The sequence below is a fragment of the Ceratocystis lukuohia genome, assembly GCF_044167205.1.
Source record: "Ceratocystis lukuohia strain C4212 chromosome Unknown Supercontig4_pilon, whole genome shotgun sequence".
NCBI lineage: Eukaryota > Fungi > Ascomycota > Sordariomycetes > Microascales > Ceratocystidaceae > Ceratocystis > Ceratocystis lukuohia.
Window position 1 is genome coordinate 1,757,607 of NW_027263523.1, and position 27,209 is coordinate 1,784,815.

A 27,209-nucleotide genomic window follows, 5' to 3' on the forward strand; every position below is an offset into this window, starting at 1 on the left:
TAGGTCATAACACTAAGTCTCGCTGTCAGCCTCCTTGTGCCTGGACATTACTGTGAGTGGCTAAAGTTTCTTGGCTTGCTGTAGTCCGGCACTTGAAGTTTTGTCTCGACGCCCTTGTGTGGCGAAACTAGACGTAGTACTGCTCGAGGTTGTCGTGTATAATGGTATGTCGCCAATGTCCTTGGGACTGCGTCTTGACATAGCCCATGAATCTAGTTCACATTGAATGGTATTGGTCTCTACGGTGTGTAGTCTTTTGGCAGTTGTCTTTCATTCAGTTCATGAAACCGGCCCTGAGCTGAGTGCGCCGTCCCTTGAGGGTCTTGCTGCTGCCAGAGATATTCGCCATCTTGAAGATCAATAGAAGATACGCACTCCTATAACTAACTTCAGTCAGCGACCAGCTTAGCTGCCTCATTGCCCGGGACTTGGAAGTTCTGGCTGTGGTCGAGCGACTTCAACTGCAAGCCTGACCTCTCTGTGCTGCAGTTGCTTCCGCATCTGCCAACTCTCTATGTCTGCCACCTGCACCATAGCTTTTTGCCAGAACATTTCCCCTATAATATACAGCCTAGCCAGCCCTAGTGCCCCAATCGTCCTTGCATGATGAGCCATTTAATGTATCTGGACTGTGTCCTGTGATTTTTTGCCTAGCAGGTCGAGATGTGCTTTGGCAGCCCCATCTTCATGGGTTCTCTATGAGGGGATCTACAGGTCTTTCGCTCTATATCCAGCAGAAGCTCAATCGCATAATTGCGTACGATTAGAAGTGAGAGCGTTCTATAGTCCCACTTATCGCTATAAGATACAGGGGGTTGGTTGCATGCCGATACCTATATCCCACCTACTCGTGTATCGTATGTTGAATTTATTTTACGTCTACAAGAATCACTAATATTACACGACGTGCATCGCATTTTGAACTTGAACGTGGATATATTCAACCTCGACAGTAATCACAGAGGTTAACCGAGGTATTATGGTACATGATTGTGATGTGTGCCAGAAAACTTGTGTTATATTATTTTTAATGTCTAGCTACTGTTGGTTGGTTGTTTTTTATGGGATGTCTACCTAGCAATACGCCGGCCGGCGTGTTTGTTTGTTTGTTTGTTTGTTTGTTTGTTTGTTTGTTTGTACTATTTAACGTCTACCTACAGCTATTTCACCGTAATACGACGGCCTTCCGGCCGGGAGCACCTCCCGGGCGGTCCGCAGTGACAGGAACGCATAGACTTCAACCTTCTCCTATGACTTTTTAGGGTCCAGCAATATAGCCAGGAGGGTCTCTGTATAGCGCGGCCCGAGGGCGTACCTGTCGGGTTCTAGGATTGGTTACCTGATATTTTTGGTTGGTGGAGGCCCCGTGTAAAAACTAGTCTAAAAGGCCCCCGGCTGTCGGCACGGGGGGTAGGCCCCGGCGGAGTACAGTGGTTTTGTCCTTCTATGCGTGGCTGCTGCAACACCTTTGGTTTTCCCATTTTCCACATCCCCCTTTCCCCACCGACAAAAACCCCAGACAAACCCTAAACCCAGAAGTGGAATCGACTCCCAACTTCCCCACAAACATTCGTTCCTCTGAAAAATCTGCTATGTGTCCTGAAGCCATGAAGATCATGGAGACAAGACAACAGATTCCAGTGCAGTCTGGGCATCCCGTCAAGCGACGAGAAAGTCAACCATACTGTGTGAGCATCCGAGGGCTCATGGTCTATCCTTCCACCGCCCTAGTGGCCGCTGCCTCATGCGGTGTGGATGTGACCTAAGGCAGCCCCCTTTCTAGTGACCTGCCACAGTCACCAGTCTGTCCGAGGACAGAGGAGCGCGAGAAAAAACAAAACATAAGAAAAAGGTGTGGACTGTGTGAACTCTCAAATACTCAGTCCTGAGCGTGAAGGTGAACTCCTTGAGTTGGAGTGGTGTTGTGGCGATGAGGAGTTGGCGATCGCGAAAGTTGTCGTGAAAAAGGGGGCGAGTCGACGACGAGATTGTTCCTCAAAGTTGGGCAAGAGCGGCCTCAAGGCTCCACAGCTCATTGTCAGAATCCATGACAGAGTCAAAGAAAAAGAAAAGAATGAAAGACGCTTATCAGTGTCATAGGCGTCGTCCTCTAGCAGCCCGGAAGAAGGGGAGGCGCCAGACCTCAAAGGTACCCCCCCGAGGGTTGTAAGAGGGAGAGTTGCCGGCCGGCGTGTTCTGGACAGGATAGCAGCTGGAATGATGTCGTCTGCCGCAGGCCTTGGCTTCCAGGATCTCATAAAGCTTTCGAGGGTCCGACTTTGTAGCCGGAGGGCGTTTCTTTGCTGGGTAGGGTACAAAAATGAAGGCCCATGCCAGATTCGAACTGGCGTCTTTGGAAGACCTCGATCGTGAGTGATCAAAATCCAACGTCATTACCACTAAACTAATGGGCCGACTTGTTGTTTTTTGTGCGTCGATAAAGCGAAAGAAAAAAAAAGAAAAAAAAAAGCACGAAAAAAAGCCGCATAATGTCAAATTGCGCCGGACCTAAGCGGACACCACCCCAACCCGCCCGGTTAGCTCAATCGGTAGAGCGTGAGACTCTTAATCTCAAGGTTGCGGGTTCGACCCCCGCATTGGGCTCAATTCCCAGTGCTCCAGCTAAGCTGGACGACATCGAACCACAAACGGGGTGGTTAACTTTTTTCTTCATCTTTTCTTTTGCTGGGACTATGGTTTATTCTGCCCTACTTTTTGTTTCTTCCTGCAGCTCTCCTTCTACCGGGCGAGATACGGGATTGGTATCGGCAAGGATTTGTTTGAGCTCAGAGTACGACATGGATGGGGGTGATACAGGGGAAGGGAGAGACAAGGGTAGCCACAACCTCTGAACACCAGGACAAAGCCTACGTCTCTGCTAGCCATTTGAAGTGACCACAAAGCATGGGTATCTATACAAAGCTTCGAAATTCATGTCTACACCAGCCTTATCGTGCCTCTGATCAGGGTCGCGCCGCGCCGCGCCGTCTTTCAGCGGAAGCAACTTGAGCCTCACTATGTGGCTCCCTCAATGTGAGCACGGCCGCGTGGCCCAATGGCAAGGCGTTTGACTACGAATCAAAAGATTGTGGGTTCGAATCCCATCGTGGTCAGTTTACATTTTTGTTTTTACTTACCCCTACTTTTTTTTCTTTTTTTGCCACTTGAAGACCCTTAGTCTGTTTTCCCCTGTCCATAAACCCTAGTCGCACTCCACTTGTGGCGGAATATTCTGCTTGGACTCTGACGAATCAGGTCGTTGGTTTCGTCTTGTCTTTCCTTTTTTCTTTTTCCAGCTCTCCCAAAGGACTTTTGTTTGCCCGGTGTCCATCGCTGGCCCTTTACACAAAGGCATGAAGAACCTTTGAAAAAGACAGCCTACACTATAGATTAGGCTTCAAGCTATCCGGCCTCGTGGGACGGGTTAGGATGAAATGGGAAGGGGACTAATAGGGATCTTTTGTCTCTGGCCGCTGGATCTGTGCCCCAGGCGGCTTTTTTATTCTGCTCTTGTTGCTTCTGCTGCATCATCTTCTGTCTACCATCTGCTGCTGACCGTCTTCTGCTTCTTCCAATATGGAAGCAAAGGCCTGGAAATAGAGACATACTTGGTGTTGGATCAGCCGCGTCTATATGCGTTCTGCGACGGGAAGCTACAGATGAAGAGGGAAACAGAGGAACTTTGTAAGGAAAGGCGAAGTAGCATGCTGTACGCGAAGACCCCCTCCACTGACGAACATTTTATCATCAGCGGCCAGCGCGCTGGTTTTTTTTCATTTTTTTTGCACTATTTTTTTTCATTTTTTTCATTTTTTCTTCTCTCTTTCTGCCGTGTCCTATCAAAGGTCAGACCCGGGGCGGGCGTGAGCAGCGTTCTCTTCTCGGGGAAGAAGAGGAGACAGAGAGGAGGGGCCTCTGCCTGTTTCTTGCTTAGTTCCTCTCGTGTTCCTTCATCCTGCCTGTCTCTCTGTGTCCTGTCTCGCCTTTGGGGGGCTTTAATACACTGTTTGCTCTTGTCCTTTTCCCTCGCTGTTTCGAGTCTAGCCTTTGTCACCCATTCGCCCGCCTGCTTTGACTGTGCTCTGTGCTGTGTGCTGTGTGTTGTGTGCTGTGTGTTGTGCTTGTTCCTTGCTGTTCCCTGCTTCGTAGTACAGTCTCCAGTCGTTGACCTGTTTCTCTTTAGCCGCGTTTATCTCTCTCACTTTTCTTCTTCCAATTTGTTTCCATGCCTGGTTCGTTTCCTCTTCTCCTTGCATCTTCTCTCTTTTCCTCTTCGCTTTCTCCTTCTGGTTCTGTTTTTTCCTCTTCCACTTCCTGCCTTCGCCTGCCCTGGTAGTCTCTATTCAATACCAAGGACTTGTATTTTCTTCATATCCCTTTTCATTCCTTATTGTAATTCTTCCTCTTTTTTTATTTTTTATTTTTTATTTTTTTTATCATCTTTTTCTTCGTTCTCCCTCCTTCTCCCCACCCACCGTCTTTACTTGAGCCGCCTTCTCCCTGTCTTCTTTTCCTGTGGCTTCTTTTGCTCTGGTTTGATTTCCCCTCCATTATCGGCCATCGACGAGTGGTCGTCTCGATCTTGAATGCCGCATGGTTCGACCTTGATTCGCTTACGGCAAGAGCGACCGATCCCGAGGACCACCATATAGGTAGTTGCTTCAGCCTAGTCTCGTGCCTCTTTGCAGAAGCAGTGATTCGGCTATATTCCTGCCATTTTGTTTCATTATATTCCTTATCAGATCGACTTTGACTCGACCCACCGACGACTATCACCATCACTCTAGATTAAGCCCGCCCGCCCGCCCTCCCTACTCCTGTCCTGCCCTGCCCTGCCCTTGCCATCCCTATTATCGATAAACTCCTCCCGTAATGCCGTCGTTCTTTCGTCGTCGTCATGAGCCCGAGGACATTACGCCCCACCCAGGACCTGTAGACCATGCCGAAGCCTCAGGCCTAGAGCATCTGACTGGCGTTACTGCTTATGACCAGGCTGAGAAGAAAGACAGCACACAGAAAGTCGATCACTTCAACTCTCTCGATCCTAATCTGCCCCTTGAGAAACTGACGGAACTTGACTCAGCCCTGGACAGCGGCGCAGCTGAAAAGGGCGATGTCAAGGAAAAGTGTGGCAATGTGAAGACTGGTGCGGCTGGCCTTCATGATTCACAGGATAGTAGTCCGTACCCTGAGGTGCGTGCTGTAGTACGCGACTACGACGAGGACCTTCCAGCCAACACGATTCGTGCCTGGGTGATTGGTTTACTGCTGTGCACGTTGGGATCGGGTGTCAACATGCTATTCTCGCTACGCAATCCTAGCGTCACCATCACGACATACGTGGTGCAGTTGGTGGCATATCCTATTGGCCGTGGCTGGGATTTGATCTTCCCAGACCGCGTGTGGAGTATTTTTGGGGTCAAGTTTAACCTGAAGCCGGGGCCGTTCAACTACAAGGAGCATGTGATAATTGTGGTCATGTCGAATGTAAGTTCTGTATCTGCCTCTGTGTCTGCACCTCCGCCTGCTGCTTGCCACCCGTTGCCCTTAATACCCTCCCATTTTGCCCTCTCCTATTTTTTTTTTACTGACTGCCCTGCTTTCTAGGCCGCCTATGGAGGTGGCGCTCTCTACGCTACGGATGTGCTGATTGCCCAAGAGCTCTTTTATGGCCAACACTTTGGTTGGGCCTTCCAGCTGCTCTTCGGCATTACTACACTATGCACGGGATACGGTCTGGCTGGCCTGGCTCGACGTTTCCTCGTGTGGCCGGCTTCTATGATTTGGCCATCAAACTTGGTCAACTGTGCTCTGTTCTACACTCTGCATGACCATGCGCCAGCGGACCCGGCACGGACTAACGGTTGGAAGATCCCGCGCTTTAAGCTGTTTCTGATTGTATTTACTGGCGCGTTTGTGTGGTACTGGTTCCCCGGCTGGATTTTCCAGGGCTTGTCGTACTTGACGTGGATTTGTTGGATAGCACCAGACAGCGTCATTGTGAACAAGCTCTTTGGAGGCTACAGCGGTTACGGCCTGTTTCCCATTAGTCTAGACTGGACCGTCATTTCTGGCTTCATTGGGTCGCCGCTGATTCCTCCCTTCCATGCTATCGCCAATGTGGTCGGAGGCATCATCATCTTCTTCGTCTTCCTTTCCATGGGTTTGCACTTTTCCGGCACATGGTACTCGGACTACTTCCCCGTACAAAGCTCGCTGTCCTTTGACAACCTCGGCCTTGAGTACAACGTATCACGTATCCTCAACTCCAAGTTTGAATTTGACGAGACCGCCTACCACGCTTACTCACCTATCTTCCTGCCTACTCAGTTTGCCTTATCATATGGCCTCTCGTTTGCCGCAGTGACCGCCGTCATAGTGCACGTCTGGCTGTACCACGGCACAGAGATCTGGAAACAGTTCCGACTAGCCCGCCACCAGGAGGACGACGTTCACATGAGGCTAATGAAAAAGTACCGAGATGCTGAGGATTGGTGGTATGTGGCTTTGTTCCTGGTCATGTTCGGCTTATCCCTGGGAGTCGTCGCCGGCTGGCCCACGGGATTTCCCGTATGGGCCTTCTTTGTGTGTCTCCTGATCCCCATTTTGTGGCTGCTCCCTATTGGAATCGTGCAGGCTATTTCCAATATTCAGCTAGGCCTCAATGTGCTGACTGAGTTCATCATTGGCTACATGGTTCCCGGTAAACCGCTCACTATGATGATGTTCAAGAACTACGGTTATGTATGCATGGGTCAGGCGCTCTTCTTCGCACAGGATCTCAAGTTGGGCCATTACATGAAGGTCCCACCACGTGTCATGTTTTCATCGCAGTTAGTGGCTTCAGTGTGGTCAGCCATTATCCAGATTATTGTCATGAACTGGGCCTTTGACCATATCCCTAATCTCTGCGATGCGAAGCAGGAGAACCATTACACTTGCCCTGGTGGCCGTGTTTACTATACTGCATCTGTAGTATGGGGTGCCATTGGCCCTGCACGCATCTTTAGTAGTGGTGCGATGTACAGCGGTCTGCAATGGTTCTGGCTTGTGGGTGCCTTGACGCCCATAGTTACGTGGCTTCTGGCTCGCCGTTGGCCACACTCGTTGTGGCGTTATGTCAGCGCCCCATTGATCTTCGGTGGCTCAGGATGGCTGCCTCCGGCTAGCGTGTACATCTATCTGTGCTGGGGTATTGTCGGCACCGTTTTCAACTTCTACATCAAGCGTCGCTACACTGGCTGGTGGCTACAGTACAACTACATTGTCTCTGCAGCACTTGATTGTGGACTCGTCGTGGCAACGCTCGTCATTTTCTTCACGCTTTACCTTACATCAGCGGCCCATCCGCAATGGTGGGGCAACCTTGGTGCTATGGAGACGCGAGATTACCTAGAGACAGCCGTGAGCTCCAAAGTTGCGGAGGGGCAGATCATCGGACCGGCACAGTGGCCGTAGATGAAAGTACACGTGATATGTGCGTGTTAGGGTTGTTTGGAAAGAGGGATGGATATTTGGATGCTTTTTTTTTTTCACATTTTATATTTTTCTTGCTGGCGTTTAATAACATGTTTGCTTCTTTTTGGTTATCTTGGTCTCCTCTTATGTCATACATCTTTTGCAACTTGAATTATACGGAACGTTTTATCTTTTTTACTTGGTAGGAAAACAATTCTAGGGTGAATGCGAAAGAATAAATGGGAAAAGAAGAAGAAAAGCGCACAAATCATATCAACTTCTTATATGCGCGTACTTTTTGCTTAACAAACGTGTGACATCATGGACAAGTGGTCGGCTGTACCAATGGAGGCCGACTTTTGAGGCTGAGGTTGGGTTGTATGGGTAAAATGGGGAGTGAAAAGAGCGGGACGAGGGATCTATAGATTTTCCAGAGAATAAGAGCAAATCAAAAGCAGTAAGAAGCGAGAAAAGCGAGACATGTGAAATGATGGCAGCTAAGACGAAAATGGTAATGTGATGGACAAGGCCACGGGAAGTGGGCATCAGAGTGGGGAAAAGAACAGAAGGCCAGGCAGACTGAAGAAAGGATATAATGTACATGGGGAAAGGGGGGGGGGGGGGGGGGGGAGGTCATGAAAATGAATGGGAGAGCACGGCGAGGGGTTGTGTCGTCATGCGATAGACAGGAAAAGAGGTGAATGAAGGCCCCAAGGAAAAACAGAGGGGAGGCAAACGACCCACTGTCTTCCGCTGGCTTTAACAGCTTAGAAGTTAGCGCTCGCCTTAGCTTTGGCTAAACAGATGCAGCACGCCCTCGTAGATGCCAAACATAATGGCGGCGTTAGGGACAGCTCTTAGCAGGTGTGGTGTCATGCCGCCGTATAGACCTGCAAAACCTTCTTCCTTCCACACCAGCTTAAAGCACTGCACTAGGCCCGTGTATTTTGGTCGACCATCTGCCGCTGGTGCCTGACGTAGCCGTGTGCGAGCTACCTCATGTGGGTACGTGATGATGCTAGCTACCAGCTTGGCGCCACCAGCCGCACTGAGTTTGCCCATGATATCGCCAACACGGTCCCATGCTGTGCGTTCGCCACCACGAGCTTGGATGCGCATTTCGCGTAGTGCGAGCCGCCGCTTCATCTCCTCATATAACATCCACTGTAGCGTGCTCTCGGCTACACCTAGGTAGCTGGCGCTCATGCCCTTGTACATGGCGCTAATACCCTCGCTACGGAGTACTTGAGCAGCGCAATCAAAAGCATTTCGGTAACGGCGCAGCGATGCACTTCCCTTCTTGGTAGCAGTGTCTTTGTCAAGCTGCAGCCGCGTCTTGATCATCCAGATGGGGTTGGTAGCCGTTGCTGTGGCCACGCCAGCTAGAGCAGCCGCAGAAAGATGTACCCAGGCAGCCTCACGTCCATTGTTGAGGTGTTCAGAAATCATCTGTTTGCCGTTGCCATATGTGTAAAAGTGGATTGACCGCGCAGGCACTACACCTACTAGGTTGGGGCCAAGGCCCTTGAATAGAGCACGTGGGCCCTCAGTCCGCCACACGTTGGCTAGGATCTGAAGTGTTTCGTTAAGGTGACGGCCAGCGGCCTTGACAGGGTGGAGTATACCACCGGTAGAAGTGTGGCCATTGGCTGCACGAGACTCTAGCAACTGAGTCTTGTAAAAGTCGGACTGGAGGCGAGTACGCAAGACATCGAGTGGGGCTGTAAAGGCGGCCGCAGCCATGCCTCCAGCACTGATAAAAAAAACAGATAAGTCAGCAAGGTGTAGCAGGGCACGAGAATAGAGCTCGGGGCTGTCTTTTCCTAGCTGTGTAGGAGCAATACAAGACGGCACAGCAAGGTACGTTGTGGTGACAGCCAAAGGATAAGACCTGCTCTTGAAGAAGATAAGCAGCCAAAAAGAACCAAGAAGGGAACCACTCACCCACCAGCGACAAAGTGCACCCACGATCGTGAGACGCTCGAAGGGGTAGCTTTTGACGCTGTGACTGTCGAGTTTGTGTTGTTGGCAGAAGATGGTACTATGGCTGCTGCTACCGAGGCCGTCGTCGACGGAGAGGTACCGTCACTTGTCCGCACCTTAGGATCGGGCAACACTTGAGCGATCATGATATAGCAATATTTTCAGCGAATTAAGCTGAGGATAATGTGTCAATGATGATAGCGCTGAGCCGTAGTCATAGAGCTTTAGAAAAGAAAGCAAAAACTGAGAAAGAAGGAAAGTCGAGCAAAGATGGATGATGATGAGGGTTTCTCGTTATCGATAAAAAATATAAAAAAAACCTTGACTGGTTGAACAAGGAGTGAACGAGGGTAAAGGAAAAAAAGAAGCGAACAAGGTCTGCCAAAGAAGACCAAAACGGCGCAACGAGAATACGAGACACAGTAAAAAGATCAAAATAGACGAAGAAACCAAGACTTGTTTTGGTGATGTAAGAAAAAAGAAGAAAAAAAAAAAAAGTAAATCCCGACTGGAGTAAAAAGAATATCATTGAGTAGTAGCAAAAATATAATAAAAGAGGCAACTACCCTACCATCTGGGAGAAAAAAGCGGCAGTTCCTTCCTTGAACAAATTCTAATCGATAAAAATTTTTCCCAGCTAGATAAAAACACAACCACAATAGCACTTAGAGGGTTGCCCCGCAGCCAAGGGGGAATGGCTTTCTTGTATCGAAGTAGAGTGCCCCGCTTCATTCGTGGTAATTTGCTTTATTGCATGTTTCGCTTTGTTACATATGTGCTTGCCCATGAGATATGAGATGGCTGATGCGATACATGCGCTAGATAATATCAAAGTCTACTACCACCCAACTCGTGAACTGCCATCCATACTTACATTTCGTGCTTGTGACTTTGATTGTGGTTGAGGTTGTGGTTGTGATTGTGATTGTGATTGTGGTTGTGGTTGAGGTTGAGGTTGTGGTTGTGATTGTGGTTGTGGCTGTGGCTGTGACTGTGGCTGTGGCTGTGGCTGTTGTTGGGTCTGATTTGGCGTCGGCGCTGCTGCTGCTGCAGAAGCTACATCAGCCATTACAGTAAGCATTGAATGTGCCAGTTCCCGTGATGGCATCGACGGTTGCGGGGAGTGACTCAGACTATGGCTATGGCCATGGCCATGGCCATGACTGTGACTGTGTTTGTGATTTTGCGTGTGACTTCCGTGGCTGTGGCCGTGACCATGGCTATGGATCGTATCTGTCGGCTGTCCTTTATGTGTTGATCCTCCGCCACCTGCACTACTCTCGCTATTGTCCACTTCCATACGCATGTGCATGTCAGGTGCTGCTCCCCGGTGGTGCTGGTGTTCTGGGCTTGGCGTTCCAGGCGCAAGTGAGTTGGAATCCTCGCCAGCAGTAGTTTCATCGCGTGATGTAGTTTTCGGTGTGAGTTGCTCCATGGTAGGAGACAATAATCGATCGTCATGGTTCATGGGGACAGCCAAATTAATCCCAGGTAACGATTGGTTTGATCCACCCCCACTAGAGCTAGATATGCTAGATGATGTGCCGCCGTTGAGATTAAGGTTGGCAGAGCTGATATTCCCACTGTCTTTGTTGACAAGTGCCATTTCCTCCTCTGTCACCATCTTCCATGCACACTTAGCGTGCTTCTTTGTACAGCCTTGGCATGCAGTCAAATGCTTGACACAGTTGAGCCTAAGCCGCCTACACCGATCGCACTGTGGTACCACTGGCGCGCCCTTTTCCAGCCTCTCAATCCGTGCCATTATGAGCTCGCGATTAAAGGTCTCTGTGTCAATTGGGCCAGGATCCAGCGTGACCTCCGGTGTCAGCCGCCGGTACGCTTGGGAACCAACAGAAAGTCTATTACTGCTATTACTGTTGCTGCCACTATGGCCTTTAGAGGAACTACCGCTGGTGCTATTGCCGTGGCCTTTTCCGCTGATTGGTGTCAACGGCGGCAACTGTATGACAGGGGTTGGTATTGGCGAAACCGGGAGACTAGTTGGCCTCCTAGGCACCTGATCATCAGTGATACTAACCACTAAGGAAGAAGATGGTGGTTGCAGTTGCAATTGTGGTGGCTGCGGTTGCGATTGTGATTGTGAATACGGCATTTGTTGCGAGTACGTTTGTATCTTCGGCTGTTGCTGTGTCTCAAACTGTTGTAGAAGATCTGCGTGCAAATCATAGCCCCCACTAGGGCCATGTCGGTGATGTGGATACCAGGACGACCGATTCCCATTGCTGGCCACCTGGTGTGGCTGCTGTTGTTGGTCATGATGGTGTTGGCTTGAATGGCGGCTGTGGTGCATCTGATGTTGCTGCGATTGTGGAGGAGATTGCTGATGGCTGCGTCGCTTTTCAATAGCCAGCTTTCTCCGACCCAGGTTGTAATTAAGTTGACGGGCGCGCTTGGCAACCTCGTCAGCCCTCATAATCAACATCTGGAGTCGCGATTCGATGATATCGACAGTGGCTAATTCGGCCGTCTCATCTTGATCTAGCGGTTGTTGCGGCATAAGACGATCAACAGCGCCAGAGACAATGAGCCGCCAATCGTCTTCGGTAATTTCGACACCGTATCCATAGAGATTAAAACGGCAAACTCGATCCTTACCCATGACATTTGTCAAGACAAAGTCATTAGGGTTTTCCTTGGCAAATGTCACAATGTCAACCCAGCACACAGGACGATTGTATGGTGTCTGCGAGGGCGATGTGACAATAGGGCCTTCAAATGCGCTCTCCAATGCTTTAAGAAGACGAGGACCAGTGAGTTTTGCGCCCAGTCGCAAAGCAAGACTTTCATGTTTGCTCAAAACACCTACATCGGCCAGCTATCGTTAGTTACATGTCAATATCAAGCCGGATTCGGGTTGTGGATCTAAAGCTTACCCTCATAATCTTCAATTAACCCAAGTATGTCGGTAAAGGTATCGCGATCGCCTTGTATTAATCGTAGCTTTTCCATGCTGTTCTGTGCCAAGTAGTTTATAGGTGCGGTATCAACTAGACAACAGAAGAGGCTGTTAGAATCAGGTTGCTCTGCAGCGACCATTGTAGGAAATTCACACGGACATACTGTGGGATGGCATAGGTCGTGGGATCAAGTCCGTAGGGACTGAGGCTTCGTGAGCGTTTCTCTTCCGCTTAAGCGGTTCGTGATCGGAGTGCACCATGACGAATGGAGATCCGGTGCCAAAAGAAGTGTGTGGGATGAACTATAGACGTAGTTTCCGAGTGCTTGAGAGTCTTATAAAGCGGTATAAACACAGTCAAGATTCAAATTCCGGGTTACGTCACGGCATCAGGGCCGGGGGTTGGAGCAAAAATGTCGATCAAATGAGTAAAAAGATCACCACTTCCAATGTACTTTACTAGAGTCAAAAGACAGCGCTCGGGCCAGGGAAGAGCTAATCAGCGATAATCGTCTCAGCCGAGTCAAACTGGAGCCCTGCAAGCTCCAGCGCGTCGCCGTAGTGTAATGCGCCAGTTTCACCAAGAGAAAACTGCCCCTCTAGAGAAGAAAGGGCCACGAGCAGCACCAAGCAAGATACAAAAAAACACGTAAGACGCAATACCGGCGAAACTTGCCTGTCTCTCTATGACTGAGTGTAGCAAGTATATTCAGATGAACGGGCAAACAGGTGGGTCTCTTCTTGGTATTTGCCGGCAGAAATAGTGTTGGAGGATAGGCGAGTGTGACAAGGCTGAAGAGAGCTGGGATAGAAAGGATAAAGGCTGTAATATTTATGGGATATTCATTCAGCTGGGAGGGGCCTTTTCGTGGTTCGTGAGTAGAATTATTAGAGGTTAAGTTTAATCGAGTTGGAGATAGAAAGAGAATAGTAAAAGCAGAAGGAAATAGGGAGAAGAGCAGGTAGGGAGGGAAAGCGACAGTCTTGGTGGTAAAAATCGAAGCGAGGCTGCGCAACAACAGAGCAGACAGAGCAGTAAGAGAAGCAAAAATCCTGCCCTGTGACTGACTTAAAGACAACAATAGCGTCAAAGTAAAGTAAAGAAAAGGCCGTGATCAGTCAACGGTCCCTGGCAGCGGCAGCGGGGACACTAACCCTTGTCGGCAGGATTTGGGGACCATCCCTGTGGAAAAAATAAAAAAGGCCAGAACGAAGAGGCAGAGCCAGAGCCAAAAAAAAAAAAAAATAAATAAATAAATAGAAGGTTGTTCTCTCCAGGGTTGAAGAAGAAAGGAGAGAAAGACAGCCTACCGCTCCTTTGCGTTTCTAGAGCTGGCCCAAGCCAGCGGGCTTTAGGTCGAGGCTGAGATCAGTAAGAACAGAAACAGAGACAAGACAAATATGGAGATAACGCTATACAGAGCTAGTCAAGAGGAGAATATACAAGCCTGCAGCAACTTGCAGGACGCGTAAGATATCATGAACCAAGAAGCAAGAACAAAAAATCTTTTACCCTTCTAACAAAAGACCCTTCCTAAACAAGCCAATCAGCATCCTCCTGTGGAATGAATTGAGGCGCAGTCAAGTCCTTGAGCGGAGAGCGCATGAGAAAGAAAAAAATGGCAAGAGCAGAACAGCAGAACAACAGCATCCGCAGCTAAAAGCCAGCACAGCAAAGGGGAAAAAAGCCCGAGTTTGAAGCAAATAACGAAGCGTGGAAACTGGCAGGAGCCGAACCTATTCTCTATTAGGATCAAGGAAGAAGCTAACCGGGCAAGAAGGGGGGGGCTGAATCGTAGCCAACAAGAGAAACAGTCAGGCTTGCTGGACAGCCAGCCATGTACAACTGTACGGAGTTTATTCTCAACCAAATAAATAAATAGAAAATAAAAACCATAATACTAGTTAGGCTTGGTAGCAACTAGCATTTGGGTCGAGTACCTCTAACAAATCTCGTATTGTCGTAAAACTGCCTCCAGAGAATATCTAAGTCTAAGGATGCAGACAGCCGATTCGCTTCCCCCACCTACGTCTAGCTTTACTCACGACTTTGGCTAGACTACCCCTCTCCAAGCGCCAAAGGGTGAGTGATGTGCCATGTCAGACTTGGCTTCGGGGCTCCGCCCGCGTCAATGAGGGAAGACTCCATGACCTGACTCGGTTCTTGGCTGACGGTCGGTCGTCACGTGTCAGGGTTATCCACCTGGCGGGGAAAGCGAGTCTTGTGCAACAAAACAGACTCTTCTCACGACGATCAGATCAGCACAGTGTGGATACACCCTCACTCAATACCAATTGCAACTTATAACACCCGCTATCATCAACTAGTATTTCCCCATGCATGAATGGGAACCAAGCGCCAAAGATAGTAAAAATAACACTGCTAAATTCTCTCTATCCCGGAGAAAATATGTATTTTCCGTATTTACACCCATATCATCATCCTCTGCCTGTCCTGTGCTCTATTCCTCTGATAAGAAGGGGTTCTCGATTGCTTCACTGCCGTCTAGAGGACTAACCAGTACTAGAAGCGTGCCTCGCGCTACTAGTAGGCCTAGCTGGCGCTCCGTCTCATTGCCATTTTCATCTGTAGGGCGGCGAAGTCAGTAACTTTACATGGTCGCCTTGCTAAGGGCACATCATAGACTTACCTGACATAGTTTCCTTTGCTTCGTCCAAAACCAAATTCATTAAGGCATCGTAGCCCTTGAGCGTGCCGACAACTAGATACAATCTACAGTTAGCACACCAGTCGGGCTGAATCCAGATGCATGCTTTACATCTCCTAATTCATTTGCCCCCTCTCCCAGCCACCCCTCCGTTTCTCATACACCTCAAGCTCACGCTCCAACTTACCTTCCCGTCCACCGGTAAATTTTACTCTGATAGACTTGTCCATGTACTTGGCCAGATCAAGGATGTTGTCTCTCTTCTTTTGCTCGCGAGGCTGCTGCTCCCGATCACCATGGTGGTAGCCACCACCGCCTCGACCACCGCCAGAACCTCCTCGGCCACCACGGTAGTCGCCTCTATAGCCGCCACGACCCCCGCCACGTGTGTGGTTTCCTCGATCAGCCATTCTGGCCTTTTTTTTGCTCGCTCTTTTAGGGCGACTTGATGTGGAGAGGTGTGTCTCGTCCTACACACCGTTGAGAGGGAATAGGTGTATGTGTACGTATTCGTGAGGAATTAGGCGTTTTGCGTCGAGACTATTTGGGTCTTGAAGTTGGGTTGCCTCCACTTGTCTTGAGTCTTGCTGGCCGGTGTAATACCTACCTGCCTGTAGCCTGGAAAGCTGCCCAATTGGAAAGCTCACAAGCCCACGCAAATATCGGAAATGACTGTCAAAAAGAACAAACTATTTGTAGTCAGAAAACCCCCTCGCGCGAAGTTCAAGCAATTCAAGTTAAGCAACAGAAACCGGTGTCTGTTCTTTGGTGGGGAAAAAATGAAAACGAAACAAGGCTGCGAACATTAGTAAAGCTACAAAGCTGACACAAGGCTGTGACGTCAAGGCTGAACAAACATTGAAGTGGCGGTAAAAGTGGAGTTCCGCCGCACTGCACGATTGTCAAGTGGGGATACTCATTTTGACTTTCACGTGACTATCAGGATAAACTGTTGATAGAACTTCCATGAGTGTTCTGGAGAATGTTAGGGTGAATAGATGAAACGAGGCTCTTATCTGAGAAAAGGCGCCAGTGTAAATGAAAAGAGGAGGAAACGCTCTGCATTAACTTAACTTAATATATTTAAGGACCAATTTCGACAGGTTATGAGCCTATCCCGAATTACTTTCAGTGGTTAAATATATTCAAGTTCAAATTACCTTCAGAGAACATTCGTATAGTGTTCTGAGGGGCTGTTAGAAGAAAGCTTGTTTTATATATATTTTCTTCTTTTCTTTTTCAATTATCTTCCCATTAACGATGCAGCAACACGAACGCCGATATGTCAGCAACATTCGACGACGGCAGCAACTGGAAACAGTGGGAGTCGAATTTTTATCATTCAACTCTAGACTGAGAGACTCCAATACTTGCTTACGGAGAGTCCTATGGAGGACGTAGAGAGGAACAATGCGGGCCTTGAAACGAATAAAAAGCAAAAGGACGAGGATCTGACAAGACGGATTCTTGAACTTAGCTTGAATGATTTAAGGAAGGTCGAATTAAGATTGGATATATTCCAACAGCTAACATGGCTGCAGATGGATGGATTGGCGAAGCCATCTGGTCCCCAGAAGATGCCCGAGTTTAGATCAAGGGTCGGAGTACGAGACCCGCAAACTACATGGCCACGAGAACCCACTTCTCTGGAACTCCGGGAAAGTGGGAGTGGTGTTGAAAGAACTTCCGCAAGTGTTCCGGAGAAGGTTACGGTAAATAGATGAGACGAGGTTCTTATGTGAGAAAAGGGGCTAGTATAAATGGAAAGAGGGGTAAACAAACTCTTCATTAACTTGATATATTTAAGAACTAATTTCAACATATACCATGGAACAACGACTGACAAGGAATTAAAGAATCTAGAAATTTTGTTGGAGGAAAACTGTAAATCAATTGATGAAAAAGTTTATAAGAGCCAGTTGTAGCCTAAAAATAATATATCTATATACTGCCTGTCTCCCAAGAAGCCCATGCTCATGTGTGTAGCCAAACAAGCAGAGGCAAGCAAGGAGAACAAGTTCACTTGCGTACTCGCGCTGACGAGGTCCGTCTGTTTCTACGCCGATGCGAATGAACAGGAGTTACAGGTGTCGTATCTGATGCTACAGATCGCTGCTGAATGCTTGCTGTCGAGTGCTGGTTCACCATAGGACCGATATCTTTAGTTGATGTTGGGGTTAATGGGTACATTGTTTTGATGGGGGCTGACAAAACCCTCATGCCAGTAGCGCCGCCACAAGGATCAGAATGCATAGATGACTCGGGCGTAAGTTCTGGTGACGGGGGTATCGATGACGATGACGGTGCGGAGGCGGTCTTGGTCGGCACAAAATTTGCAGCGTAAATGTTGAGCATGCGAGAGCAGTTGGTGTCTTCAGTACGGCTTGTTCCAAGGGAAAATTCAGGTGGGCTGCGTGCGCGATGAGGCAAACGGCTGCGGGGGTTATTTAATGGAAGTGCAGGGGTTACTGAAGTAGTAATATTGGGCTTGAAAAGTGGTAGTCCCGGGGGAGGTTGGAGCCCATGGGTGCCTGGGGCACCATATAGGCGAGAGCCAGAAGGGGAGTGGGATGGAATATAGAAACCTGGGGGTTCATACCCTGAAGGAGGTTGAAGTTGAGGTGGAGGATGAGGATGAGGTAGATGTTGAGGTGGCGCCATGGGCGACATGGAGATATACGGCGGGCTCTATCCGCTGCCTTGTCCATGTCTAGGCATGAACGGGCGAGGTGGAGGCAAATTCAAATGGAACGGCGAAGCCGGTGCAGCAGTGGCATTGGGTGGTCTGCTGTCAGATACAGATGGGAAACTGGCTGGTGGTGGAGGGCCTGATGCAATGAGAAAATCCGGTACCTAACGAGATTTGCTGTTTGAACCAGCCGATGCCTTAACCAGAGTCTGGAACGATGATTCTACAAGTCTCTTCAGATCTTTATAGGTGGTATAAAATACAGTTTGCTCGTCGCGACTCGTTAGGCTAATCATATCGTTTGTTCCCACATCAAGACGGTTCAAGCTCGCAATGATACGTCCAAGGTCCAAAGACGGTTTGCCATTAGCATCAACCGCATGGAAAAGATAGTCTCGGTAGAGCTTGAGGGCATAGCACTGCCCATTCTCAGACCAACGGGGATCCCCGTCGAATTCAAGCCGTTCATTGACAGCACCAAGCTTTGCCAAAAGACGAACAAGGCGTGCATTCTCAAGTTCACCGTAGAGAGCTGAGGTAAGAGAATCTTGCGCATGCAGAGACGAATCCACAGTATCGAATGCATGGCCAACAATACGCGGAAGAAAATCGTCGATTGATTTCCGTATATCTGGCGATGCAGGTGTAAGAAGCCAAAGAATGATATTGCGCAGATCCATTGAGTAGCCCAATTCCTTCAAATCGTTAAAGTAAGCATCAAATTGGCCATCAAAGTTCGGAGATGCCGTGCCACCAAGAGAAATGGTCAAGATGAGCTTGCCAAGCTGAATAAAATCATCTTCTTGTTGTAATGATACAGAAAGGCGCTCATCCATTTGGACCAAATCTTGGATACCGCAGGCATTGAGTCTAATCCGATTCTTATCCGTGACCAGAATCTTGCTGAGGTCAAAACATCTCACAGCAAGCTTGGCGCCATGAATGGCTCTCAATGCGTTTCCCAGTTGCACAATGTAGCTCCAAATGATGTTTTCTGAGAAGACGGCCTTAGGTCGCATATGAGCACGACCTTGAACTCTGGAATCGCTAGCTGCTTGACACACCTCTTCAAGTGTTTTAGAGCCAGGGTAAAAGTCTTGCACAACAACCAGCGAGCTTCCGCCAAACTTTCTGGTAGTGAAAGCCTGGTGGATGCTAACAACACTGGAATTTCGAACAGCCTTCCAATCTGTAGAAGTACGCAACACGTGCTTATAGGCAGCGTCGTTGGTCAACCGGAAGCCTTCGAGGCGACGCAAGCAGTATGTTTTGTCATCTTTGATAGATGTAGCCTTATATACCCAGGTTGAATAGCCAAATAAGCTTAGGTTACTTCGGGGAGATGTATCAAGGGCTACCAGAGAGTGGTAATCTTCAATTTCTGGAAGTTGGGGACCTGTTACGATGTATTAGCATCCAGAAAATCTCGAGGGGTGACGACAAAACTTGGACTTGGGGTTTAGCATGAGAGGCTAATTAGTGACTTACTAGTCATGGGGATGACGCGCAAGGTCGACTCCAGCTTCTTAAGCATGTCTTCTCTTAGCTTTTCAGGGAGAAATAGGTCATGGGCAAGCTTTTGGTAAGGGAGAAGATCTTCTCTATAGGGACCCATATTCGCGTACAGGTGGTGTTGTAGCTACGAGCAGTTATGTGTCAGCTTGGATTTAATAAGGGAAGCACAAAATACGTGAGAGCGGCAGTTGCGGATCATAAGCGCAACTTGGCGCAACAGATTTTCAAAGATGTCCGAGCACTTACCGGTTGTGCATGAGACATGAATGGGCCAGCGTGTGGATAATATCCAGCGCCAGCCATCGCATGGTCTTGCACATAGGGATTGAAAGGTGTAGAAGCTGGGATGCCGTTGGCGACTTGAGCCATATTGAAAACGTCATAGCTAAAGCTCGAATCCATCTGGTTGACAGATTCGTTGTTCCCGCTTCCTAAGTCATAATTTGAAGGCATGAACTCTTTCGCATTGGCGGGGTTGAAGGCCATCGTCTTTTTGGCATCACTTTGGGGGGTGCTCGGAGCGGTATTACCTGTAGGGAAAAGAAGAAACAATTGTGAGCAACAGGCCTTGTGTGGCGAATTAGAGACGCATTGTATTGTAGAAAAGACATACCACCTCTAGGTGTAAAAGAAGCCGCATAGAGTGATTGCGATGAAAAGGTCGACTTTTTGGCAAGCGGAGAAGTGGACGCAGGGTTCTGGGATATGGCGGGAGGGGCAGTTGGTACGGCATGGAGGCCAGAAGGGGAAGTTGAAGATGAAGAGGGTGTGAAAGCTGGTGTATCCCATTTGAGAGTTTTTCTGTAACCGTAGGTAGAAAACTGCGTTAGTGCTTGGCCGTGATTCCAGACTAGGAGACTGGTGACAATGTTTGAGGAATATCAGCACGTACTGGTGGGAATTAGGCGATGCTAGCACAGAACTCATGGCCATATTTGGGGGAGCTGCATTCATAAGGCTAGCATTATTATTGGCGGTAGAGTTTGCAGTATTACTGTGCACAATAGAGGCATGACTAGGCGTGATAGTAGCGGGGTTTGTGGAAGTGTTGGTTTTGGAGGTCTTGGTTTCGTGGTTAAAGGTGCAACCCTGGTTTTCGTATCGGCAATGTCCATAGATAAGGACATTTTTGCACGGAGTGTCTGGAAAAAACAAGGAGAACAAACTTGTTAGAATGGGCCATGGCTGTGATTAGACTGTGATGATACTGACCTCGACTTTTAGCGTTAGGAGAGCCGAGCTGCCGGCGAAGCTCTGCGGGCTGAGAGCCCCTCGCAGACATTTTGAAATAGGGCTATTGTTTTTGGTGAGACGATGACTTATCAATTCACTTGCTCGGATACTATGCGATCGATCGTTGGTAGACGTGGGAAATGCGGCAATAATGATGGCTGACAATGGGGAAGGCCAAGCAGCGAAGTAAAGAGATTTAGAGGTGGTAGAACTGGTGAGCAAAGAAGTGCAGTAATAATAATAGAAACGGCATCGAGGATAGCAGGTAAGGCAGCAACAGGCACTGGGGATGTTTCAGAGTAAAAGCAGATATGTAGTGGCGTTTCTGCTATTGGTACTCGTGATAGTAGTATTGATAGCGACGGAGATATACTGATAAAGTATCGCGAGGGGCTAAAAAGATTGTGTTGGTTTACCCAATATATCGACAGGGTAAAGGAAACGAATAGCGTTAGGGCCCCAAGTTTAATCCGTAATGTTTTTTTTTTCCTTTTTCGATGGCGTCCGTTGTTGGTCGTCGTGGTAATGTTGTTGCTGGTGGAGTTGCTGCTGAGGCGATCTCGAGTGAACGACCCAAACCCTGTCTGTGGACACGCGGAACTACAAAAAGAGGGTCTGCGGGAAGAGCAGTGTAGTCTTAAGATATAAGAGAGAGAGAGAGCAACAGGAGAAAGACTGATTTCGATAGTGTATTGTGTCGGGTTTCCAACAGTAAGAGAGATAGCCGATAATGAACTCGACGTCGCTGTTTTGAAAGTCCTGGATATACCAGTACAATCGGTGCAATGATGCCAGAAAATAAACACGAAAAAAGCAAAAAAAGGAGAAATAAAGTCAAAAAAAACAGAACCGGGCAGTTGACGAATAATACTAGTTAGCGATAGAGCCACGGAGGCCAGCCTAGAGACAACCTAGAGACAACCGCCGGCTTCTAGATACAGGGCCCTTGTTTGTGTGTATAGATGTGTGGGTGTCTGGATGTGTTGATGCGTGTAGTGCTGATTATCAAGTCAAGCTACAAAAAGGAGTGGATCCGTAGCTCACGATAATGAAATGGCCAGTTGCCCAAACCCAAACTGCTTCGTTATTGCTTTCTGTGCGCTTTTTGGGTTGGTCTCTGACGTCTGGCGTCCTGGTGTCTGGCCAGCGTTTTGGCTTTGGAGGTTTGGAGGGAGGCTTCAAGGTTTGGCCTGGCTTTCTTAGCCTATCTCCCACTTAACGCCTCGCTACATGCATGGTGCCGCTTTCGGTGCTATCGTTATGTCTATTAACGACATATCGGCACATTTCAGTACATATCAGTACATATCAGTACATATCAATGCGCCCAGTGTGGCGCTAACTAGGATGTTCTACGATTATGACCGCACTAGGACCCACTAGAGCAGAAGCTTCAGCCACAAACAGCCTTCACATGAACAAACGTCACCACAAAAGCGTCCAACGTTAGCTCTATCTGCCACCTAAACTTATTCAACCCTTTGCGCCCAGACATTTTGGCGACTACTTAAACCAGACTTTGTCAGATCGCAACCTCTTTTTCACCTTAAAACCCACCTTAACACTCTCCATTTTTCCCACCACACCACTATCCTATACCTCGGCAAAATTAATTCAACCTACGCCAACTATCGCACATAGTCACCATTACCACCATGGCAAGTGGGGCAGGCCCTGATCTGGCTGCTCTATCAGCCGACCAACAAGAAGCCCTAAGCCAGTACATGGCTGTGACAAATCAGGATGTCGGTGATGCGGTTCCCTTGTTAGAGCGCTCGCAATGGAACGTGCAAGTAAGTAGAGAACAGGGCCCCCTTCCTCCCTTCATCCTCATCCGGATACAAAAAGCAACGGCCCCTTCTATCCATTCCCGTTCTCTGATGCTAATTTCCCCCCATAGATCGCTATATCCAAGTTCTTTGACGGCGAAGGTCCAGATCCTGTCGCTGAGGCTATGGCTGCCCAGGCCGCTGCTCCCAATGTCCATACCGAGAACTTACAAGACTCCTTTGATATGCCACCACCCACTCGTCGTCCACAAACCGAAACCGCGCCCCGCGTTGTACCACAGCGAGCCGGCCATATTCCATTCTTCTTCTCGGTCCTACTATATCCCTTCAACTTTGGGTATAAAATGGTTTCCTTTTTGTACCGCACGGTGCTCTTCGTTGCATCTTTCCTTCCTGCCTCAATCCGCCCCCGTGCTGTTACCGATAGTCTAGCTGCTGGCATCCGAAGCGTTAGCGGCCGCAGGATGTTGCTACCTAGAGACACGGCAGCCCGGTTTAAGCGCGAATTTGAAGAAGAGTATGGCCAGGAATTGCCCTTCTTCGAAGGAGGGGCTGCACAAGCACTTGATGCAGCCAAAAACGATCTCAAATTTCTCCTCATGGTCCTCATCTCGCCCGAACATGATGACACAGATTCTTTTGTGCGCGAGACACTTTTATCCCCCGAGGTTGTCGAGCTCGTGAAGAATCCTGCAAACAACATTCTTCTCTGGGGAGGCAATGTTCTTGATTCCGAAGCCTACCAGGTTTCGCTAGAATACAATTGCACTAAGTTTCCCTTTACAGTTCTCGTCTGTCTCACGCCTAAAGAGGGCAGCACTCGCATGGGAATTATCAAGCGCATGGCTGGTCCCATGCCTGCTTCCCGCTACCTCCGTGAGCTTAGTCTTGGCATTGAAAAATACACTGCAGATTTGGCATCTGTGCGTTCCGAACGCCGCGCCCGTGAAGCTGCACGCAGCATCCGCGAAGAACAGGACTCGGCTTACGAACGATCATTGGCTCGTGACCGCGAACGTGCGCGCCAGCGCCGCGAAGCCGAAAGACAAAAGGCAGAGGCCGAGCAGCAGGCTGCACTGGAAGCACAGAAGGCAGCAGAGCAGAAAATCAAGCGAGATTTGTGGCGCCGGTGGAGAGCTGGCACTATTGCGCCAGAACCGGAAAGCAGCAATACCGATATTGTGCGTCTCGCAATCAAGATGCCCGAAGAGTCAGGCGCTGGGCGCATTGTGCGGCGGTTCAAAGCTTCGGCTACTCTGGACGATCTATACGCCTTTGTCGAGTGCTTTGATCTCCTAGGCAGCACAGCGCATGGCGACTGGTCAGCTCTGGATGACCCAGAAAACCCGCAAGATTACACGCACAAGTATGAGTTCCAAATCGCTTCGACCATGCCGCGCGTAGTTTACGAAGCCAGTGAGGAGAAGACATTAGGAGAGGCTATCGGCCGGTCGGCCAGTCTAGTAGTTGAAAGTTGTGATTGATACCCCAGGAAAAGGGCAGATATTTCAGTTATTTGGTTTGTTGATGATTTCGTTAAGGCTCGCGCCAAAGTTTCCACACATACAGCTTACTTCGAAGCCTCTATTAATAAAGATTGCACATGAATTTGTCCCATAATGACATGACATTCGTAGAACCAACGGCCAACTTATACAAACGTCTCGTGTGCTAAAAATTTCAAAAAGAAAATTCCCTTCTTCAAATCTGGAGACAAGCCCCAGACGTAATGAAAGGAAAAGACCTGTCAGACGTCCATTACATCCCACCCTGCTGATGCGCCCGAAGGCAGACCAAACAACAGGGACGAGATCATCACCACTTCTTATACAGCCAACAGCACAGCCGAAACCGTCGCTGACCGCCGTCTTTGCAGACAGGACAGAAGTAACCAGAGTTATTCACTCTAAGGATGTAAGGATACCATTCATCAACCAGGGTGGACTCTGTAGCTCCTTTGGGGAACCAAGAGGAAGGTCGACTACTATAGAAATGATTCTCTGAAGTATTGTCGCCTGAAGAAGAAAAGGAAAAAAGAAAAAAGGACAGTAGGGAGGGGAGAGGAGCTTTTTATAATGAGATTTCAGGGCGGTGTAAGGTGTGGGGCGAATTTCATAGTGGTCAAATGGCTGGCAGAATTATAAATGGCTCGTGCTTGAAAAGAAAATTTTGCTCTGAAGGGCCGGTGGCTGGGAGCAAATCAAATAAGTTTGCTGAGATAGTTGCCTAGTTTTTAGTCAATATTAAATGACGGTTAATCAAGAGCTTAAAGATGAGAATCATTTGAAAATCGGGGGTTAATTTTTTTTAACTCCGTAGGGCTGAAGTCTACGACCCCAAGGGTTACTTACTTTCCTTAAGTTAAGACGATGTTCGGCACAAAAGAAAACTCATTCCGTGGCGATCCCCGCTTTAAACTACGGTGTAACCGAAAAAGAAAGTTTAAGAAGAAAAAACGTATAGATGGAAGAGGGTATGTGTATATCAACATCATATGGGAATCAAATACATAAAATGGCAAAGTGTGAAGTAGTCAAGCAGCAAATACTAAACGTTTCTCGTGACAATGGACAGCAAAACAGAACAGGTTCCAGAAACGCGTAACCCCCCTTCCCTCATCTAACAATACTCCTCTCTAAAAACGATCATTCCCATGTGTTGCCCGCTTTGGCGTGGTGTTATATAAATCATCATCCGAATCCTCAACAATACCATATTCATGTCTTGACCCTGACGTTTTCGCCGCTTTACGGGAGTTTGGATCGGCGAAAGGGTTTTCCCCGTCGCTGCTCAGAGCCGAGACAGGCTCAGCGAGGTCCTGGGGGTTCTCCCTAAATTTCCCACGAGTAGTGTTTGTAGTGGGTGTTGTTGGGACTGACGTGTCTAGTGGAGGCAGTTGAGGTGTGCCGCTGAGTTGGCGAGTTATACCGGTATCGACGTGTGCAGGGCGTGGGGCCAGAGGTGTTACAGCATCAGACGATGGTGGTATGAATGGAGACTCAGGTGATGATCCCGATATACTATCACGAACAGGTGCAGATGCGGATTGAGGCACAGGGCCAGGTGCCGTAGGATTATGAGTTGTGGTATCACGTGCCTCACGAGCGTTAGAAATAGCACGGTCACGGGAATCCAAGGCCTTTTGTAGTAACTCGTTTGTCGCAAGTAGATTCTCCATAGTAGCATCATCGGGAGAGGGGTCCTCAGCCGCAATATAGGTCTGGACCGACTTGGAGGCGGATGTACAGCGAGCAGTGAACTCAGAGACAAGGTCGCTATCAAGCAGCTCTGATGGGGAAGAGTTGGATACGCATTGTTGTAAAAGTTTAGCAGAGGTGCGGGCCTCTTCGAGGCGCGAGGCAAGCTCGGCTGGGTCGGGAAGACGACGAGAATTGTGTTCGCGGGAAAAGTAATCACGTCGGTGGGTAGGAGATTGTACGGTGGGAGGAACGAAAGGTTGCTGCTGGGGATAAGCCTGGAGGGATGGGGGCTGGACAAACTGGGGCTGCAGAGCAAACTAGAAGAAGCCAAAAAATTAGAACATGAACAGAAGATGTGTCAGAGATGAGGACTAACTTACCCCGTACTGCGATCCACTCCGGTCCTTTTCCTTCTCCCGACGCCACATGCTAACAACAGCAGGGATATCGGAGCCATCGCGCGGGAACATAGAGTCAAGCTTCTCCAGCGTCTCAATCAGTAAAACACATGCGTTGGGGTTCTTCATGCTACGCAGCATGGTCTTTGCATTGGAGGCAAATCCCTTGTTGAGATTGCGCACAAAGGTAGTAACGCCCTGGTTGTCGATTAGGATGCGCAGGATCATGACGGCCTTGTACTGTATTTGCTCCTGTGCCTGGAAGGGCTTTCCGAGAAACTCTCCAATCAAGTGCGCCACTTCAGCGCTGGCCGTGGGCGAAGACTCGCATGACTCGACGATGGTTGGCAGATACACAGCGGGGTCGACGTCATTTTCAGTGCGAGCGGGATCGGTGGTACAGAACTTAGACTAGCCGAAGGGGGAAGGAGATCATACGGTTAGCATGGTGGTCTATAACAAAAGAGTTCCACAATCTGCGGGAGTGGGGATCCACCAATTGCGGGCCGATAGAAACTTACCAGTGCTTCGATTGCAGCAGCTTCGGGAGACCCGGGGGCATAGTTACCCGTCGACGAGGGCATCTGAAATGCAGCTGTGCGATTTCCATTTTCAGACGAAGATGATGCTGCACCTATGGTTAGATAAGCTGATCAAATGACGGAAAAGATGCTAGATAAACATACCGCCGGCCTTGCGACGAATGCTGCCGAACACACGGCTAAGGCCACTGGGTTTGGCGGTTTTCATTGTAGGATGTTTCAGATGAGGACAAAGGTGGAAGCGCAAAGCGAAATGAGAGGTAAAATATGGGAGTATACGATTGGTTATGCTGAAAATCTATAATTTAAAGAGAGGAATAGAAGATGCAAGAGGAAGGAAGGCGAGGGAGGGTGTGGTAGATAAATAAGAGTATGGTGAGTTTGTTGTTTGTCCCTCAGAAGTAAAGAAAAGTACTGGTCAAGGCCGGGTTGGACAAAAAATAAGGAGAGAAAAAAGCTAGGTCGAGACGCACCCAAGAAAAAAAAGAGGGAAATTACCTGGTTTAAATCAAACAGGGTCTGTAAGACAAGACAGGAGGGGACTTAAAGAGAAGAGGCGAAAAAGCAAAAGAAGCAGGAAGCAAGGCAAATCAAGAAAAATGGGTGCACCACCAACAGAGCAAGAGCATCTGCCTATAGAAACATTAAGCACAACTAAGAAGAGTTTAGACGGAAAAGTAATTACCTATCTTTCTCTTTTGTCCTTCCTTCCTTCCCCCTCTAGTTTCCCCCGCAATAAAGTATCGGGAGGGCCCTCGAATCGTGGCGGCAAATAGAAATAGACGACGAACAGATAATGAATTCTGGTTGTC

At 48.7% G+C, this 27,209-nt stretch overlaps 8 protein-coding genes across 8 annotated transcripts; 2 read left to right on the forward strand and 6 right to left on the reverse strand.

The window, feature by feature from the left end:
• Positions 1 to 4,872: 4,872 nt before the first annotated feature.
• HOO65_040450 (Sexual differentiation process protein isp4) lies at positions 4,873 to 7,458 on the forward strand (the record flags this gene model as incomplete). Its single annotated transcript, XM_071002599.1, has 2 exons — positions 4,873 to 5,487; positions 5,608 to 7,458. The coding sequence occupies 2 exons, from the start codon at positions 4,873 to 4,875 to the stop codon at positions 7,456 to 7,458; spliced, it is 2,466 nt and encodes an 821-aa protein (XP_070859293.1).
• Positions 7,459 to 8,244: 786 nt separating this feature from the next.
• On the reverse strand, positions 8,245 to 9,587 carry HOO65_040451 (Mitochondrial carrier protein RIM2; the record flags this gene model as incomplete). Its single annotated transcript, XM_071002839.1, has 2 exons — positions 8,245 to 9,349; positions 9,403 to 9,587. 2 exons carry the CDS (start codon positions 9,585 to 9,587, stop codon positions 8,245 to 8,247), a joined length of 1,290 nt encoding a protein of 429 aa, XP_070859294.1.
• Positions 9,588 to 10,569: 982 nt separating this feature from the next.
• On the reverse strand, positions 10,570 to 12,622 carry HOO65_040452 (C6 finger domain-containing protein; the record flags this gene model as incomplete). The annotated part of the gene is made up of 5 exons (XM_071002682.1): positions 10,570 to 10,661; positions 10,711 to 11,100; positions 11,149 to 12,267; positions 12,339 to 12,452; positions 12,526 to 12,622. The coding sequence occupies 5 exons, from the start codon at positions 12,620 to 12,622 to the stop codon at positions 10,570 to 10,572; spliced, it is 1,812 nt and encodes a 603-aa protein (XP_070859295.1).
• A 2,201-nt stretch (positions 12,623 to 14,823) lies between these two features.
• HOO65_040453 (U6 snRNA-associated Sm-like protein LSm7) lies at positions 14,824 to 15,440 on the reverse strand (the record flags this gene model as incomplete). Its single annotated transcript, XM_071003035.1, has 3 exons — positions 14,824 to 14,948; positions 15,013 to 15,084; positions 15,218 to 15,440. 3 exons carry the CDS (start codon positions 15,438 to 15,440, stop codon positions 14,824 to 14,826), a joined length of 420 nt encoding a protein of 139 aa, XP_070859296.1.
• A 1,609-nt stretch (positions 15,441 to 17,049) lies between these two features.
• HOO65_040454 (uncharacterized protein) lies at positions 17,050 to 17,700 on the reverse strand (the record flags this gene model as incomplete). The annotated part of the gene is made up of 1 exon (XM_071000662.1): positions 17,050 to 17,700. The coding sequence occupies one exon, from the start codon at positions 17,698 to 17,700 to the stop codon at positions 17,050 to 17,052; it is 651 nt and encodes a 216-aa protein (XP_070859297.1).
• Positions 17,701 to 17,883: 183 nt separating this feature from the next.
• On the reverse strand, positions 17,884 to 20,516 carry HOO65_040455 (PAB-dependent poly(A)-specific ribonuclease subunit PAN3; the record flags this gene model as incomplete). The annotated part of the gene is made up of 6 exons (XM_071002595.1): positions 17,884 to 19,115; positions 19,208 to 19,358; positions 19,481 to 19,764; positions 19,848 to 20,035; positions 20,127 to 20,376; positions 20,447 to 20,516. 6 exons carry the CDS (start codon positions 20,514 to 20,516, stop codon positions 17,884 to 17,886), a joined length of 2,175 nt encoding a protein of 724 aa, XP_070859298.1.
• Positions 20,517 to 22,122: 1,606 nt separating this feature from the next.
• On the forward strand, positions 22,123 to 23,741 carry HOO65_040456 (UBX domain-containing protein 10; the record flags this gene model as incomplete). Its single annotated transcript, XM_071002764.1, has 2 exons — positions 22,123 to 22,260; positions 22,368 to 23,741. The coding sequence occupies 2 exons, from the start codon at positions 22,123 to 22,125 to the stop codon at positions 23,739 to 23,741; spliced, it is 1,512 nt and encodes a 503-aa protein (XP_070859299.1).
• Positions 23,742 to 24,892: 1,151 nt separating this feature from the next.
• Positions 24,893 to 26,605, reverse strand: HOO65_040457 (GAT domain protein; the record flags this gene model as incomplete). Its single annotated transcript, XM_071002743.1, has 4 exons — positions 24,893 to 25,774; positions 25,838 to 26,266; positions 26,377 to 26,483; positions 26,542 to 26,605. The coding sequence occupies 4 exons, from the start codon at positions 26,603 to 26,605 to the stop codon at positions 24,893 to 24,895; spliced, it is 1,482 nt and encodes a 493-aa protein (XP_070859300.1).
• Positions 26,606 to 27,209: the final 604 nt, after the last annotated feature.